Genomic DNA, 18,643 nt, shown 5'->3' on the forward strand with positions numbered 1-18,643 from the left:
AATTGTAGATTATAATTCAAACTTGAATACTATATAAGCATTAATTTCTTAATTTAAAAGTAAATATTAAAAGAATACATCTAAATATAGATTTTAGTGAGTCATGTGATATGCTGAATGCAACACTTTAAAAATTAGATGTTTGTGATGTCAAAATACTAAACTCATAATTCTGTACAAATTAGGAACTCAAATTACTAATACTGACAAGCTAGAAAATAAAACAAGAGCCTTGTATCTTTTTATTTTACTGAGATGTGGCCCCATTCAACTCTTATATAGCATTATGAGAGTTAAGCTACTCAGATTAAACATTTGTATTTTTGTGTTATAATATGTAGTCATTCTAGCACAAACAACAACATAATTTATATTTATTTCCTAATTTTTGTTATGGTGGTTATAATGTTGGTTAAGTGACAAACCCCACATAGTAAGAGTATATAATATAACATAAAATATGAAGTTTTACTGAAAATAAACATTTGAAATGTATTTAGGAGGATTTAGAGATTATGCAAATAATATTTGAGATTTTGGAAATGAGGAATAGTTTGTAATCATAACATGAAACCACACTGCACTCAGACTAGTAATGAATTTTTCACAGACTATTTTCACAAACAAATCTTTAGTAAAAATATCTCATTAAAAAAAATAATTTTTTGTGTACAAAATACTTGTAATCTTTATTAAAAGTCTTTCAAATTTTGTGAAGCTACATATGCTGTATCAAAAAAATTATGGTGCAAAAACTTAACATGTGCTAATGTGTAGATGAGCTCATGTATTATCCTGAGCCCATTACGAAAGGGTTAAAGCAAGTAATACAACAGGTGAAAAACAGAAGGTACATTTTTAACAGTTACAGATAAGAAAGGTTTGACCTTGATATAATTTTAAAGCTTTCTCTGAATATTAAGTACGTGAAACATCAGGCACATAAATGTCAGGAAGTCTTTTGTCCAATGTAATTAATTTGAGGAAAAGATCACAGAACAAACAAGTTGTTGAGAGTTCAAAAGTTAGAGAAACCATGAAATGTAAGCCTAAACTCAAGTTCCAGGTCTTTGTACAATGGAGATAAAGAAAGGAGATTCCTGGCTCTCAAAGAAATAGAAGGTGGCTGATAAGACAGTTCTGTAAGCAGTTTTGGAAGAACATAGTAAGATATTATCACAAAACAAATAAAAAAGCACTGTGTTGAAGAGTTGGAGATAAACACTGTTTAATGCACCAACCACAGAAGGTAACCCAACAAGACTGATACACAGCCATGAAGGATTGTCAGCTAGAATGGGCTAACAATCAAGCTACCCAAGAACAAAATCCAGTTTCTTGTTAAAAAAACAACAAAGAAAAGAGAAACAATCAGCCACAAAGCCATGTCAACAAACACTGTAATGAGAAAAAAATAAGACATACAAAAAAGCCCCCCCCAAAAAAAAAATCAAAGCTGATAATAGGACTTGTTTCCTGGGAAAAAGTTAATATAATAAGGGAAATAATTGTTAATCTCACAAAGGGAGAAATAAAGAGAATCCTGAACTTCAAGTAATTAATCTTAACAGAGGCAAAGGCATCAACATGAGTCACACTCAGATGCAGACAGAACCACCAAAAAATGGTATGATGCAGGGACCGTACCATGAGATGAATGTAATCCGGTCAGGAAAGATGATTGGCTACATGACTGAAAGCACCCAGTACGTGATACATCATTCAACAAATTCAATATGTGTGGACACAATAAGGATCCACAGTGTGAAAAACCGGAGAAATCTGAAGCTGGTGCCAATTTGGTGAATGATAGAAGCCAGTGCAGTAAAATTTTCAAAACAGATCATGAACAGCTGACAGCTGGCAAGATAAAGAAAATGATCCAAAGCCCAATGAACAGTCAGAAGATCAAGAACATTGATGTGAAGAAAACTCTTCTCCACAGACTTACCTGAAACCTCCTGGTGATTCACACAGGCATCCCATTTCTGAAGGTATGCATCTTTAAACAGATATGTTTCTGAAAACATTTGCATACAGAGAGAAGCACAAAAATTGAGAAAAGCTAGTCTTGCAAGTGGAGCATGAGTGACTTATTGGAAAACATCTGGGCATGAAAGAAAGATAAGTGAACTTACAACAGCTTCCCAGTAATATAAAAAATGATGGAATGACAGATGAATAGGAATATCCTGTATATTCACAGTCATCATTAAATGGATGAGACAAAAACTTTCATAACAACTCATATTTTTTCTTTAAAAATATAATATCTTCAGGAAATGAAAAGGTAGATCTATAACAGGTTTCTAGTTTCTGATATCTTCAGAGCTACAGACATGAGTAACTGCCTACAAAAGTAAGGTAAACACTACCCACTGTACTTTTCTGAAGGAGACTGTGGACTTCTTAATTGAGCATCTGTAAGCAACTGGATTACAAGAGAGAGGAAGAAAATATTGAGAACAGACTGAAGGATCACTTGAACCCAAGAATAATACCAAACCAATGACACCACAGATGAAACAATGATAAAGACTGACCCCAACAGTTCAAATAGGATATTCTATGAGAAGAAAAGAGTCATTAACTGAGTTGTAAATATCCACCTTGCTTACAACTAATTTTGACCAGTGCGTAGATTAAAAAAGGATGATCTAAGGTAGATAGCATTAACTGAGAAGTAGGTGAGAGAATCGTGGATGAAGAAAGAAGATGAAAAAATTTGTAATAAGTGAAAAAGCTAAAATCCTAACAAGCTCCTGAGATACAAGTATGAGTGGGATCATGCAGAAAAAAACAATGCAGGAAAGATGCATTTTCAAAGTTAACACAAAAGTTGGGGTAGGGTGAATATCTTATAACAAAGAATTGGGAATTTAAATGTCAAAAGAGCATAAGAACCACATGATAAAAATAAATCATATAAGCAAGAGTTGCAACAAAGAAAGACTGCAAAGTAGAGTTTTCATACTGACTAGAAAGAGAATAGCTGATAAATTATACTTAATTAGGGAGAAAATGTCTCAAAGGAGATAAAAGCACAACAATGCAAGGTATAAAACTGACAATCGATCAAAACAGAAGATCCTTCCCATAAAAATAACAACTGCAGATTGCAAAAATAAGATGACCCCAATGAAATGTTAGTAACATTTAGCTTCTTTCTAAAAACATCAACAGAATGCTCCAAAAATCAGTGAAAGGTGAAAAATATAAAAATTAATAAACTGAATTTTCAAACATGACATTAAACTATCAGGGATAAAAGTTAAAATGAAACATACCCCTCCCCCAAAAATAATAATAATAATAAAGGAGACCAGCAGAAGTTTCTTCAGAATTAGGAGTAGCTGACATATCATGCTCTTCAGTCAGTGAAGGTGAATAAGTCCAGCCAATAGAAGTCTTTGTGTTTTTATTATTATTTATTAAAGTCATAATCATGAGAAAGGAGCAGATTTTGTGCAATTGAACATCACCTTGAATGTGAAACTTTCCAAGAACCACAACCAAAATTACATGCTCTGCATGGTGTCAAGGACATTAAGAATTTGTAGATACCATGATAGAAACTCAACAAGGAAGATGTTTTTAAATTTCACAGGTAAATCAGCCTGTTCCAAGACACAAATTTACAAAACTATTGGCAAAAAATACAAACTAATGGAAGTATATATATATATATATATATAGGTTAAACTAGCAACTGTAATGCAAATTTTAATGGTGAATTTCCACAAAAAAATTTTCAAAGATTACCAAAAATGGCAATAATCGACTGAAAACATTTGTAACATACTTTACAGTTTAACTCATTTTTATGAAGCCCACAATACCATAAAACTCTTGTGTGCAGTAAGCTTTTATGTCTCTTTAAATGAAATCTAAATTAAACTAACTGGTACACTATGATTTTTTTTCTTGAGCTTTCAATATTTAAGAGTATATTACATAAACATTTTGTTTTGGTCAGCATTTTATATACATAAATGGCTCTTTATGTACATATATTATGTGCTTATTTAACTGTATTGTATTTAATGACATTAAAAATTAATGAACTTTAACCAAGAAAATGTTAACAAGCTATAAAGGAATTTACACATACTAGTAATAAATCTTAAAGTAACTTGTAACTTTATGTATTTACAAAATAAATTTTTCTGTTAATACTAAAATAAAGTGGAAAACAATGTGATCAAAACACCTGAAAAGCTGATAAACTTGAGACTTGTTTTTAAAACTACAATCTAGTTTAACTTACTATGGTTAGAGTTATCATGGTTCTCACATTGCTAATGACACAAAAAGCAGAGGTTAAAAGCAATATATACTTGGTATTTTCATACCTGAATATTTTCAGAGAAGAAGGCTTGTTGGTTCTTTGTCTCTGACTGATGATCATTGAAGTCAGGGTTTTCATTATGTGTACTGTCTGAAGATGAGGCCACAGCTGATGTTTCCATGTTACCAACTGCTGATCGAACCATCTCTAATGACTTAAGGAATTCTTTTTGTTGTCTGCAATAAAAATGACCACAGTTTCTCTAATAACTAGTAACTTTGTTGTTTCTTTATTCATATATAATAATAACTCTCTGCATATAAGATACATTTAAAAAAGTACCAGGTATGTTACTGATATTTATAAACACTTGAGGAATTATGATTTCACTTTGATTTTCTGGTTATACACACACATGGCTAAATTTACAAAGAATATCTTATTCTTACCTTTTTTTTTGTTATTTAAGCAGTTTCTGTAAAACAGAGGGTGATTACAATTATTCTTGATGTCTTAAATTATCTTCCTTTCAGATTTAATTTCATGTTCATTCTTTAATAATAGATCAATAGAAAAGAGTGTATACAAAGAAACTCATGTTTTATAACACACATTTAATGAATCTAATGGATTATAACAATTTAGTGAAGACCTGTTTTATACACTTTAGTTTTAACTGCTGACAAGCTTATGATAAAAAAGTGACCCACTATATTCAGATATTTCAAGTCCAATATGTATATTGTATGATAGTATTGTATTATACTAGTATAATTTGTTTACCAGGCTACTGTAGTGTCTTTCTACCATAATGGAGGCTGGAATGCTAACTTTAAGAGGTAAGTTTATTTAACTTACTTACTCCCAGTGGTAGTACCTCATTTTTTCTACTCTTATATTTTTCTTCTTCTTCTCTACTTTGGAGAGCAGTCACCTTCCCACAACTGTCTGCAGGGAGTGAAGGGTGAAATAGATGTGGGATCTTGTGGCTTGAGTTCCCACATCTTGCTCTCCTAGTTCCTATTTCTATATCTTTAATTTTAATTTCTATTGCTATTCCTTTAACTTATTTCTTTATGTGAGATTGGCAAATGCAGGTTAAGACTGATAGATGGTGTATCCCCACCACAATGTGGGTCCTACTTCTTCGGTTACCTCAAAAAGTTAGGTTACATTTCGCATTCCACAGTATAACTTGTATCCTGGGATCCTTTAAATTTGTGCAGCATTTTTATTTTTATTTTGGCTTGTTTTTGGTCATAACAAACTAATAAAAATAATAACAATAATAATACATATATACTACCCAAAGAGTTATATGTGTAAAATCTAAAGTTTAGTAGAAATCTGTTATTTTAATATGAACAAAAATATAAAAAATTACACTATGAAACAAAAGTTTTACTTTTTCTTGTTCCTGGGCCGAAAGTGTTATTTCCCAATTGCTTATGCCTAAAGTAAATGGAAAAGACCTATTTTACTCTTCAAACTTTGCTTTTGTGACCCAGGTAATGAAATTTTCAAATTTACCCATTTTCCAGAACATTCCAGGTAGATTCAGTGCTGAGTAGCTGATAGAGAATTTTCTTGAACTTACAAGAATTTTCAAGAACTTAAAATAATTTTCTAGAATGTTATAGAACATACAAGAATTTTCAAAAACGTTTAGAATTTTCTAGAACTTTCCATAGTAATATATATATATATATATATATACAGGGGCTCACCACTCACCACTTCAGTTTAGTTCTAGATGCCTAAGTAAACACATAGACCTATCTGATTTTATCCAAGATGGCATCAAAAATCTGCAAGCATTCTCCAAATGCATTCTGCTATGTATGTGGCCAATTTATCAAGACAAGAGCAAAAAAGTACTCTGTGACAGCATCTGCTAAAATGTGTGAAACTTACAAGGCATACTTTGGCATGCCTGTCGGGGATCAAGACAAACCCTGGGCACCTCATTTTACCTGTAAGCAAAACAACTCTAGAATGTAAGAAGACAATTTTTGCTTGCTTGAAGAGTAAGATTTTATATTATACAAATTTTAGACCTTTTAAAATTTAAATATCTTTTTTCTTTTAAATTTCCACTATTGGAAATTTCCACTATAGAAAAAATATCACATGCAAAATATTTTGCATGAGCCTCTTACACATTAGTTGTGAATGAAATAAATTTATTCTTCAAATAACTTTATTTTGCTCTTTTGTAGGATGGTACAGAGGGGAAAGAGAGCCATGAAGTTAACTATTCCAAGCATTTGGCATGAGCCCACTGACCACTCAAGCAATTGATACTCTGCATCGTGGACCCTTCCAAATGTTGGGCTGGCAAGAATGCATCTGCTATCATGTATTTGAACCTTCCATCATCCATCTCCCCAGTGCCACACTGCCTTGAGCTCCCTGTAACCACTCTAACAGAGAGAAAGTAGCCATTCTCAGAAGAGAAGTCAGACACTGAAGCTCCAGATTACAATTTCAGAGGTGCAGCTGGTGAGAGAAACCCATACTACCCCAACGAAAGAGACCTCAATAACTTGATCTTGGTCTAACAAAGTTGAATGCCAAGCTTTTGACATCTAGGCTCAAGAAATGGGATTTGTTAGATGAAAGTGTGCAAGTCACAAGTTAGAGAGAGCATCACTGACATTTTTCAATCTTCTTCACTCATCAAGATAGGCTCTGCTTCTGCCACAATGTATCCAGTCTGTGCGAGGCAACTGGAATTACCTGTAACCCAAACGAGTGGCACCTCTTCATTGATAGCTCATCCAGAAGCCTCAAAGCTGTGCTGCTCCATAACAGGAATAAGTATCCATCTCTTCCCCTGACTCATTTGGTGCACCTCAAAGACGAATACAACAGTGTCAAGACCCTTAAAGAAGCCTTAAAGTATGATGAGTATGGCTGGAAGATTATTGGAGACTTCAAAATGATGGCATTCCTGATGGGTCTCCAAGGAGGCTTTACCAAGTTTCCCTGTAATTTCTGCATTTGAAACAGCAGGGACACCACAGTGCACTACAACAGGAAGCTCTGGCTACAACAGACCAATTTCTCTGTGGGGAGGCACAATGTCAAGTGTGAGCCACTAGTGGACCTCCAGAAGATGTTGTTCTCACCATTGCACATAAAATTGGGTCTTATGAAACAATTTGTCACAGCTCTTGATAAGGAGTCTGTAGCTTCCAAGTACCTTCGAGACTTCTTCCCTAAGCTGTCTGAGGCAAAGGTCAAAACTGGTGTCTTTATTGGACCACAAATCCTGGGGTGCACAGAATTCCCCAAGAAGCTAAGTAGGAAGGAAAAAAAAAGCTTGGGGCAGCTTTGTTGCAGTGGTCTGGAGCTTCTTTGGTAATCACAAGGCCAAAAATTATGTGGAACAAGTGGAGGCTCTGGTGAAGAACTACAGCAAAATGGACTGCAGGATGTCTCTAAAAGTCCATATTCTTGATGCTCATCTTGATAAATTCAAGAAGAACATGGGAGCATACTCAGGGGAGCAAGGCAAGCACTTCCACCAAGAAATAATGGATTTTGAACACTGCTACCAAGGAGCGTATAATGAAAACATGATGGGAGACTATATTTGGGGGCTGATGCATGAAAGTGATTTACATGACAGTTGCAAATCTTGAAAAACTACTCACTTCTAAACATTTTTGTTCATTTTTGTATAACTTTAGTATGAATACATGTAAATCTTGATTCATATGTTGTTTTAGTCAGACCTAAAATGTGCAAATTTGTCTGTTTTTACATAGAAAATAGGTTAATTTCTAAATTTCATTATCCAGGTCACAAAAGCAAAGTTTGAAGAGAATAATGGCCATTTTCTGTACTTTTACAACATAAGCAATTAAGAAATAACACATATTATCCAGGAATAAAATGTGTATTACATCGTGTTATATATATATATATATACATATATACACACAGATAAATACATATAACAACTGTAATATTACAGTTAATTCCTAATTTTTAAAGTTCATCTCTTAAAAAAGGTTCACCTTAAACAAGTATTTAACATGCTCTTTTTTAACTGTAATTTATCAGTTTGTTTATCTTAAATTATTTCCAATCATAGTGAATCAATTACAGAATAATTAAAGTATTTTTGTCACAGCTACAAAAAACAACTACATTTAAATTGCTTCTACATCAATTCAGCTTTGATGAGGCTGTTGTCATTTTGCCCTATAATTCAATTACTAAAATTATATACTTCTTACATGTATATATAATATTAAGTAATGAAAAAAACATTATTTTGTTAATATACAGTGAAATAACTGATTTAACAATAATTAAGTAACATACACCAATCTATTTTTCAACCTTACTTAACAAGTTCAGCAGAAACACTTACTTTATATCCAACTGACAAATGTGATGAATAATTTGGGTGACTGAGTTTCTTGCTAACAAGCCTTCATTCCCTGACTTCAAGTCAGACTTCTCTGTACAAGAGAGCAATTTTTGTCTTCTATAGTTTATTGAGGATTTAATTAATGAATTATTTTCTTCTTTGAGGGCTTCAAGAACTCCACTACTTATTCTGTCATCATCAGGCATCTCCTCACGTGTCCCAGGCTCTTTTCTTCTGGCTGACAGTATTCTCTGAAGCTTTGCTGTTTTATAAGAGTAAGCTAGCAGTAACTTCAAACACATCACTAAAATACTTACTAAGCATACAGACACTAAAGATAAAGCACAGATCTGGCATTTAATCTATATAACTCATATTAATAACAACTGCCATAAAGAATCAAAAACATATAAGTAATAAAGACAATTAACACCACACCTTAAATGCAGATTTTTTTATGCTTTCATTCTACTGCACTCTAATTTTTTTCGGCATCTACAACAGATTAGCATTAGGTTATACCTTAACAAAAATAGTTGAAAATACAGTAATACTCTAAATATATTTTGCAATAAAAAAGAAGTTTACAGAAACAATGCAGAGTTTGATCTAGTACTTGAATACAGTTCACTAATGCTGTGCCAGTTGTGTTTAAAACTCCACTGTACTACTGTATTTCACATTAGGTTAATTTTGCTATAACTGCCACAAAGAGTAAAGTATATTAATTTATTCATTTAGACATTTTTATGATTTAAAAGTCAGAATTTTTCCTAAATGAAAATATATTTCAGATGGATACTCATCTCTCTGCACCACAAAGAGCTATTATGTCATAAACACTGCTATGCGATATATTGTGCATACCACAAGCCTTAAACAGTGGTATTTTTAACTGTAATACCAGTTAAAACAAATATTTTAAGGCATTTTTTGATCTTTATTTTTGGTCATTAGGGATTTGTTATCCCTCTATAGTGGGATATACAGGTACTTGATACCTGTATCAAGATGCATCATCATGGAGGCACACAGAGCCTCTCTGTAGGCTCATTCAGCCTAGAGCCACCTGTGCTATGCACACCACAGATATGAAAATCCAGATTGTAAGCAGAAAAAGTCCATAGACTAATGTGTATGTTCTGGAGGGCTCAAAACAGATGCAAACATGAGTAAAGCAGACAAGAAGGTCATATCCATCTGGATTTTTATGGATATAAAAAGTGGGTTTATATCCATACATATAAACATGTATTGCACCAGCCTGCAAGGTAACTATCATTAGACTATAGCAATCCATCAACAGTAGGGCAACAGTCCCCATGAGCACTAGCATGTGAACACAAACTTACACCTAGTGCTGTCATTCATTTCATTTAGTAACCAGCCACTCAAAGGGATTTAATCATCTGCATAATAACAATATATGTTTGTTCTGAACAAGATGGTTGGAATATTATAAAAAGAAAGAAACGATATACCATCAGAGCCACTGTGAAGAGTGGACAATGTAACTGGAATGACATGAAAGGTAGGATAAAAGAAGCCTCCATGTAGTGTAAATAATAGCTCATAGTATGTAAGGGGTCATTCATTTCCATACCTGCAAGCTCTCATACAGGGCACATAAATGGTTAGAGGCAAGAGAAGCTGCAAGATGACAGACCTAATGAGAAATGATAAGAAAAATAAAAAAGGGTCGTCACCCTCAGAAAAAGAAGGTGGCTGGATAGAATGTATAACTGGGAAAAGTGAAGGAAGTTACTAGGTGAAGGAGACTTCTAAAACAAAACATTGGCAAGTATATATTTAAAAATGGCTGGTATCAGTTGAGAAAATTTTATGAAGAGGAGTGAACAACGTGTCAACCTTCTTCAGTCATCGTCAGGTTCATAAAGAAAGAAATAGGTAACTGACCGATAGCTGACCACGTTTGGAAGGGGTTGAGTAATTGAGTGTAGGAATGTAGAGGGCATGCTTAGATGTTTGATTATATTTATTAATATAGGTATAAAGGTGTTCCTTTGTATTGGTTTATTTTGGGCTTGAGTTGTTGTACAAGTAAGGCTTCTTTAAACATGTGGTTTAACATGTTTAACATAAAATGTTCTCAACCCATACCAGCCATTTTTAAATATATATTTTTCTCTACAAGTGGGTTTTCTCATCATCATGGATTGGCAAGTGTTCTAAAAAGGAACAGTTTGAGTAAGATAATAATGAACAAGCCATGGAGAACAAATAAGGTGATCTGGATACGAACAATCATATAGCAAAAAATGTGGATGAATGGTGATAATTTCCAATTTCCTTTTCTTGTTACTCCAAAATTTGATGGACTTGTCTGTATGCTAAATAATGCAAGAGAAGGCCAAGACAAAAGTAAGTGAAGGCTCACACAGAGAAGGAGGGGAGGAAACATGTCTGAAGCTTATAAAAGGGGGCTGAAAAATACTACACACAGAACTTCTATATTTGTTTCTATTGGGTTGAGGAATAATTCGTGAGCATTTTTTCAAGTTAAAAAATATATTCATAAATGAAACACTTTCGCAAAATATTTCATGTCATTTGGTAGATAATTTTTTGCTCTAATAGATGGTGTGTTTGATTTTCATATGTCTCTAATTTTTGCTTTCATTTTCAGCTCATTAAATGGAATGTCAAGTGGACAAAATCGAGCATTTTCGACACCATCTGCTTTTCGCATTTAATTTCTTGCAATTTCGTTTAAAACAATGCATATTATATACCTAGGTATTACATGAAATAAAGTATCATAATAAATGTTTTGGGTGTAATGTGTTCATGCATTGAAGTATTGTATAGTCTTGCATGTAATGCTTGAATGAAATTATTTAAAAACGCTCACAAATTATTCCTCAACCTAATAGTTAAACACAAAGCTACAGAATAGACTATTTGCATTGTGCCCACCATGGGTATTGAAACTTGATTTTTAACATCACAAGTCCAAAGACCTACCACTGAGCTCCACACATTACACCATCTTTAGCCAGAACTTGAGAAATGGATACCAAATCAGTGGAAACAAGGAATGTAAGAGAGATGGACTGGTAATAATAATAGAATGCCCATGGTGGGAGCAAATCTACAGAAAACACCAGAAGATGGGAAAAAAATCACACTGTCGATTGAATAAATAGTTGATCTGCCACCAGATGGCAGTCATGGGCTCAAAAACAAAAATTTAGAGCCAGGAAAACAGAGACCCTAGGGTCTGGGGTAGAGGGTGGAGAAGGAAACAACAGAGATATCTGAAAGAATTATGAAAAAAAAATGCCAGGCAGATGGGGCAGAAAATTATCACAAACTTGTAAAGGAGCCACCAACTCAAGAAATATAAAGGCAAAAGATTTCTTGTCTAGGAAACCAGATGTCAAAAACTGACCAAGTGTTCAGTACTGCACTCTATGGGAACAGAGGCAGTAAAAAGGTGTGGTTATGGGACTGGTTGTCATTCAGCCTAGAGCCACCTGTGCTGTGCACACCACAGATATGAAAATCCAGATTGTAAGCAGAAAAAGTCCATAGACTAATGTGTATGTTCTGGAGGGCTCAAAACAGATGCAAACATGAGAAAAGCAGACTAGAAGGTCATCTAAAGACATGTAGGATTAAACAAGTCTCTACAAAAGGATTAAAAAAAGATTATATCTTTAAATATATGTGCTTTAATAGGCCAGAAACTGTTAAATTGAATGTATACAAGCAATGCAGAAAATAAAGGAAACATAAAAGCCTTGATATAAAAACTTGCATGGCACCAAGACAAAGATACAGGCTAAGCCTGCCCAGCATGTGAAGGAGAGAGACCTTCATTTCAATGAAATACAGTGTGAGGTGGAGGCTAAAATGGAGGGTTGAACCTATCATACCAAATGACATGGCTCCCAAAAGAAAAAGGAGACTACAACAGAGAAAGCTATATTGGAAAATTCAATTAGAAATCAAACATTCATATAGTAGTGAGACAATAGGCTTAAACAGCCCATCAGACCCAATAACAAAAAGATCAACAATCTTCATGGAAATAATAAAAAAACAAAAGTAAAACTCCACAGTGGAAATAAAGAATTGTCCCATGATGTGTGAAACAGATGAAATGAAGAGCAGGAGTACAGGAAATAGCCTCCACTGAGAAAAAGACCTAAAACATCTAAGAAACGCAAGAGAAGGTAGCAAGAGAGCTCATCAATGATCAAAGTGGGAGAGAAGAGCTCTAGTAGAAGCAGAGTTAAGTGGTTGCTCCAGAAATAAATTGCCTCCAAGACCTGTAACAACTAGCTCTGTAAATGATGTGGCCATGGATAGCAACAAGAGAACAAGGAACCAAAAGGGCCATATACAATGGAAGCCTGATGGCATCCTCTGCCCTCAAGGGCAAGAAACCAAAGACAGTAGAAATTAATGCTTAAGAGCTGCATCAATTAGAAAACCAAATGTAAAAGAAATGCTCCCAAAAAAAACAAAATCAAAACACAAGTAAAAGGTTGAAAACAACAGTTCTGGAGGGGAGATTAAGGAAACAACAGTTAGCAAGTAAGTGCAATTGACAAAATACATGTAGAAACCAAGGTTATTAAATTGTATAAAGTGGAAAAAAAAACCCAAAGAAATATGGAAAATCAGTATGTGCAAGTTGTCCCATACAGAATTAATACGGTCATGATGGAAAGTCTACAAACAGAAACAAAGCATGAGAATGAAAAAAAGTTTAGTAACTGGTGAAAATGGTGAGAAGGAAAAAATGGAAATCCCTAAACTGAAAGAAAAGATTCAGGTGAAGAAAACTATGTAACAAGGGAGATTCTGCAAAAAATTATTAAAGAAATAAAAAACCAAAGAAACCCACTTGAAGAATATGCAGACATACTGCTGTGCCACTGAGGGGAGGGGACATGTTGGATTAAACAAGGGGAACAGATAATGGGACATGTTATCCCAAAATACAAAGTCAATTAAAAATAAAATCCAGTTGGATAAAAATTAAAGTTTTAACCAATACATTTAAAATCTAGTATCAGTTTGTTAAGTAATAAAGAAAATTAAGAAAAGAAAAGCTACACAATGAATAATAATGAAAGTTTAAAACAAGAAGCTCAAAACTTCTGAAGAAAAATTGAGCCTGTGTTCACATACTGGCAGCATACATAAAGTAATAGCTCTTTGTGGTGCAAAGAAATGAGTAGTTTGTAATGTTGAATTTTCATTCTGATTTAATGTTGCTGTTTTTTGAGAATAGTAAGCAATTTGTATATAATTCAAATTTTTCTACATTATATTTTACCATGTGGTATTAAAAACAAATCTTTAAGAAAATATGAATAAATGGTTGTGGAATAAATGTTTAACTACCAGGTTAACTACCAAGATACACTATACATTCTAGCTGATACAGTACCTATGATTAATTGAAACACCTTCCTTACATCTTATTTCAATCAGTGACTGTTATCTGCCATACTAAAAATAGTTCTACACATTAACAAATAACTTTATCCTCTCTTTTTTTATAAGGTATATCAATAAGTTTTATATATTTTTCCCTGTGGATCACTAATAGTCGAATAATAACTTTATTTTTTTTAATGCGGTTACTAAAGTCAAGCTAAAATATCCTTTGCTACAAAACTAAGAAATGATCACAAAAGGATGGATTATTCATGGCTTATAATTCAAGCATTCTTTATTTCAAATAATAAAAGACCCAATGCATTACCTTGCTGGATATTTCTCATTTTATAAACAGTATGTTTACAAATTAGTTCACTAGGTAGCTGAGGTACTAAACAAATGTATTCATTCCCAATTTACAAGTTACTCATTTTCTCCTCTTAAAAACTTAATACTAAGTACATACTACAGAAAGATCCTTGAGAATACTAAATAATATTAATTTTAATTCAAACAATATATTTCCAAGATTAATATTCTTACATTTTTGTTCCAAGTCCACTTGTAAGTCAAACCACTGATTAGTTTTACCTCCCACGTACTTTACACTATAGTGGTTCCTATTCCCTGATGACAGAGGTGTTGTTTTCTCCAACTTTAGCTCTTTTTTGTCAATAATTTCTTCTTCCCCAGATGGGATTATACCTTCTTCAATAACCTCTTCAATTTCATCTGAGCTTGATGTCTAATAATACAACCAAATGTTCATGTATTCATTAACATTATTTTCATAAATCAAATTTTATCTTATTATTATTTGTAATGATTCTTATGCCATTGTTTTAAGAGTAATTTTCTCTTCAGTTTCAATACATAAACTTTAATTTTCTTACTACTTGTATTGAATCATTTTAAGGCATTCACTATTCACAAAAATGAAAAAATGTCACTAGTAATAAATTAATGAGTATGTTTGTAGGTTATTACACAGTAGATTTATTATTGTCACAACTTCGGATAAAGCAACTGAAAACTTTGTTTCAGTGGTAAATGAACTTCTACCTTCAAGTAACAAAGTTTATAAAACAATGTCTAATAACTATTCATAATTTTACATTCAAGAATCTGAAAGAAAATTGCAGACCACATTCATCTGGCATAATTAAAAAACCTCCCATGTTTATCACCACTGCACCTCAAAAAACAAAATATATTTATACAAACCACCAACAAATGTAAAATAAAGAAAACCATCTAAATTGAACGAAACATCCTATTCTAATCATCACCCCAGGATATCAAGATACCTTTACTAAGCTGTTAAGCTGTCTCCTGACATGACTTTTTTGTTCAATATTGTATATACATTCATGTGTCTATGAAAACTATGTGTATCTGATGACAACTAGTTTTTGTTGAAACATTGTAAGTTTATAACAAAGTTCCATTCATTACCCAATTCAAGGCAACTCTAAAGTTTATTTTCTAAAAAATGGGTTTTTCATCACAAAATTTAACAAGGAATATAAACACATTAAAACCAATGAAGACAGTACCCTATAGAAAGAAATATGAAAAAATGTTTTATCAGACATTGATGTACATTGGTTTTATAAAGTAATATCCATATTATTCTGGAATCCCAAACATTAACATTTTCCTAAATTGAAAATGTATTTCCAGTTATTCTTACTCCCATTAACACTGTAGCTATTTCTCAATGTCGACTTTGCCTATCTAAGTATTGGTTTTGCATCCTCCAGTTTTTATACCCCCCACTTGGTAATACCTAATTTTCAAAGCTCTCCACCCACTTCAAAGCAGTCCTTATCCTGGCACAGTATATAGGCACCTCACTAAGACAATGTTTTGAAACTTACACCAGTCATTAACACCAGCTCTTAATAGGGAGGAAGGATGGAAGAGTATCAGCTGAGGAAAGCTTTATTAGAAATACATTTGTAAACTTCCAAAAAATATTTACCATCCACTAACACTTCAAGTAGAATCCCACACATAAAGGTGGAGGAGCCATGAGGGTATTGCCCGTACAGAAAGCATCTGGAATGATCAAGGGTGCATCAAGATTGTGGTAACTGATGGTGAGAGAACTGCACTACATCCAGAATAGGTATGCTCTTTACCCAGAGCACAATTCTTGCATCAAGGGTGGAAAGTGTACCTGAGTTATCACTTAAAGCCAGCCCCAAATAGATAGCCAAAGTTCCACTAATTGGGGTTAGCATTAAAGGTCTTGGTCCCTATATTCCACATTGGTGGGTAGGGTGTTTGGACAGCAATGTTAGATATAGATATGTGTGTGATTGGATCCCAACCTGTAGCCATGGAGTGAAGTATTTCAAACCACTAGAATCACAACAAGAAATTAGGAAACACTTTCTTCTCAACCTGAAGAAGTCTGAAAAGATACATCCCAGGCTTGGAATGATGGGATCATATATGCCTTATTTAACAAAAGGAACAGAACTTAGCCAAACTATAATTATGAACATTATTTTCACTCTCTATCCAACTGAACAAGGAGCATTCCACTTGCTCCCAGAATTATGGAGAGGGTGTGGAACACTGTGCTCAACCTAGGACCTAGGACTTTGTGTTTGGAATTATGAGATAGTGGAACTCCTTCCATGAACAACATAATAAACTAGCATTGATCACAAAGAAGGGCCATGCACTCCCCAAAAGAATAGCAAAGTATCAAATCTGAACTAGTATTATGGGTAGGCTCCTGGTGCCACTTCTTTGACATCTGGAAAGAACATCCAGAGGACAGGTGAGGAAAGCCCTCAAGTATCTCCTGATCTCCAAGAGTGGAGGAACACACTCAAACACTCTGGAGGAAAAGCCTCTGTCCACCACTCTGGTGATTGGAAACTGAGTGTGGTAAGGACTCCCTACCTCCACTAACAAAACATGAGGGGAGGGGCATATTAAACATTGGAGAGTCAGAAGGGAGAAACAGGATTACCTTTAGCTTTACTCAAAATAATTCAAGAGTGGAAGTCCATGATAATATGGTAATACAATAAGGTAAATACTTACATGGCCTTATGGAACACCTCATTTCTACAGAGCCTGTTGCAACCACTAGTAAGAACATTCAAACTGGTTGCTAGTGCAAAATTGGCAACAATCACCATAGAGTGAAATTTGGTGAAAGCAAGATATAATAAAACAGACAATACAATGAAAAAATTATATCATCCTCCTTATAATCTAGCAAATGTCATTAAATGGCCATGGGGTGGGAATAGTGGAAACCCCCAGAAAAAAACTACCAGATTATGTAAAGAATGCAAGAAAAAAGCACTGGGAGAAGTCCAAATACTGGCCTCCCAAAAATTCCCCTCCAGTGAATAAATGAAATGGGCAGCAAATGACAAATGTGTTGAATTTGATGACATGTAACTCAGAAGATTCCTCATCTGTAAGTTCTAGAATATGCAATTTGGATAATTTCATATTCATTTCTAAGAAATTCAGAAAAACTTCAGGAATCTGATAGATCCCAAGAAATACAGAGTCAAGACTATCACCACAAAAGGAGGTAGACTGAAATATAAAACACCACTGGGCCTGACAGGAAAAAAACGAATAATCAGCATACATCTGATTGCAGAGGTGAGAAATAGACCATTGGAAGAATGCTGGATAGCACTGAAGAGTCCAAAACCTTGAGATGTCTAGAATAACTAAGACTAGTTGAAAAAGTTGTCTGGCCCAAACAAGAGAAGACAAAGCTAGACCTAAGTGTAAACCAGATAAAAACAAGAAATGGTGGATACATTTGGTAAAATAGGTAAAAACTCCTTGTAAGGCACACTCTACACAACTTTAACATCTAACTCAACTAATCTAAGTTTAGAATGTGAGACTAAGGATGCCTCAATAATTTGCCAAAAAATTCATTACCCTGTAGAGAATAAAAAACAAATTTGGAAAATAACAACATGAGAATACATGTCTCAATGACAGTAAATTAAAGAGCCCACTGTGAAATTGATAAAATATCTCATGAGGACATTCCTGTGCAAGAGGTCTAGACCTTGCAATATTGCCTTTGGGAGAACAAGATCTAATTTACTGATGCAGAATGATGGTACATGCTACATTCATATACCCTGAATTACCTCACCTTTAATATGCATGTCACCCTTGAAGGGAAGAAGACACTTATACACTCACACCTATTTATATAGATATACTAATGGTAGGGTTGATCCAAACCAACCAATACTTAAATACTAAGATGCTGCTCTTGATAAATGAGACTGGAAGATTCAATGGATTGAAGTTCCAAATCCATTAGCTGTCCTGGGACTACTGAAGGAATAGCAAGCATCTCCATCTCAATAACTCAGAGATTCAAGGGAAGCCCAGAAACCCTAAAATATAGAACCATTCCTGTAAGTAAGAGCCTGACTGCCCATTCAATAGCCTGAAGCTGGATGGGAAGTAGCTGAGCTAAGCTTAAAACATGGTGAAAGCTTGTATTATCAAGACAGCTGGTATGGGTATTAAAACTTTAATTA

The 18,643-nt window shown here is 33.9% G+C and overlaps 1 protein-coding gene across 10 annotated transcripts in view; it reads right to left on the reverse strand.

The window, feature by feature from the left end:
- The window catches only part of LOC143237150 (katanin-interacting protein-like), a 117,913-nt gene that overhangs the window by 73,652 nt on the left and 25,618 nt on the right, over positions 1-18,643 (reverse strand). For all 10 annotated transcript variants that reach the window (XR_013019887.1, XR_013019886.1, XR_013019888.1 and 7 more), the window contains 3 exons: positions 14,634-14,835; positions 8,673-8,934; positions 4,353-4,524 (listed from right to left, as the gene is read on the reverse strand). Coding sequence is in view for 7 of the 10 variants with exons in the window: in XM_076476077.1 (XP_076332192.1) it covers positions 4,353-4,524; positions 8,673-8,934; positions 14,634-14,835 (636 nt within the window). In the remaining 3 variants the exon portion in view is untranslated. The remainder of the gene's footprint in view (positions 1-4,352; positions 4,525-8,672; positions 8,935-14,633; positions 14,836-18,643) is intronic.

Source organism: Tachypleus tridentatus, chromosome 13, assembly GCF_004210375.1.
Source record: "Tachypleus tridentatus isolate NWPU-2018 chromosome 13, ASM421037v1, whole genome shotgun sequence".
NCBI lineage: Eukaryota > Metazoa > Arthropoda > Merostomata > Xiphosura > Limulidae > Tachypleus > Tachypleus tridentatus.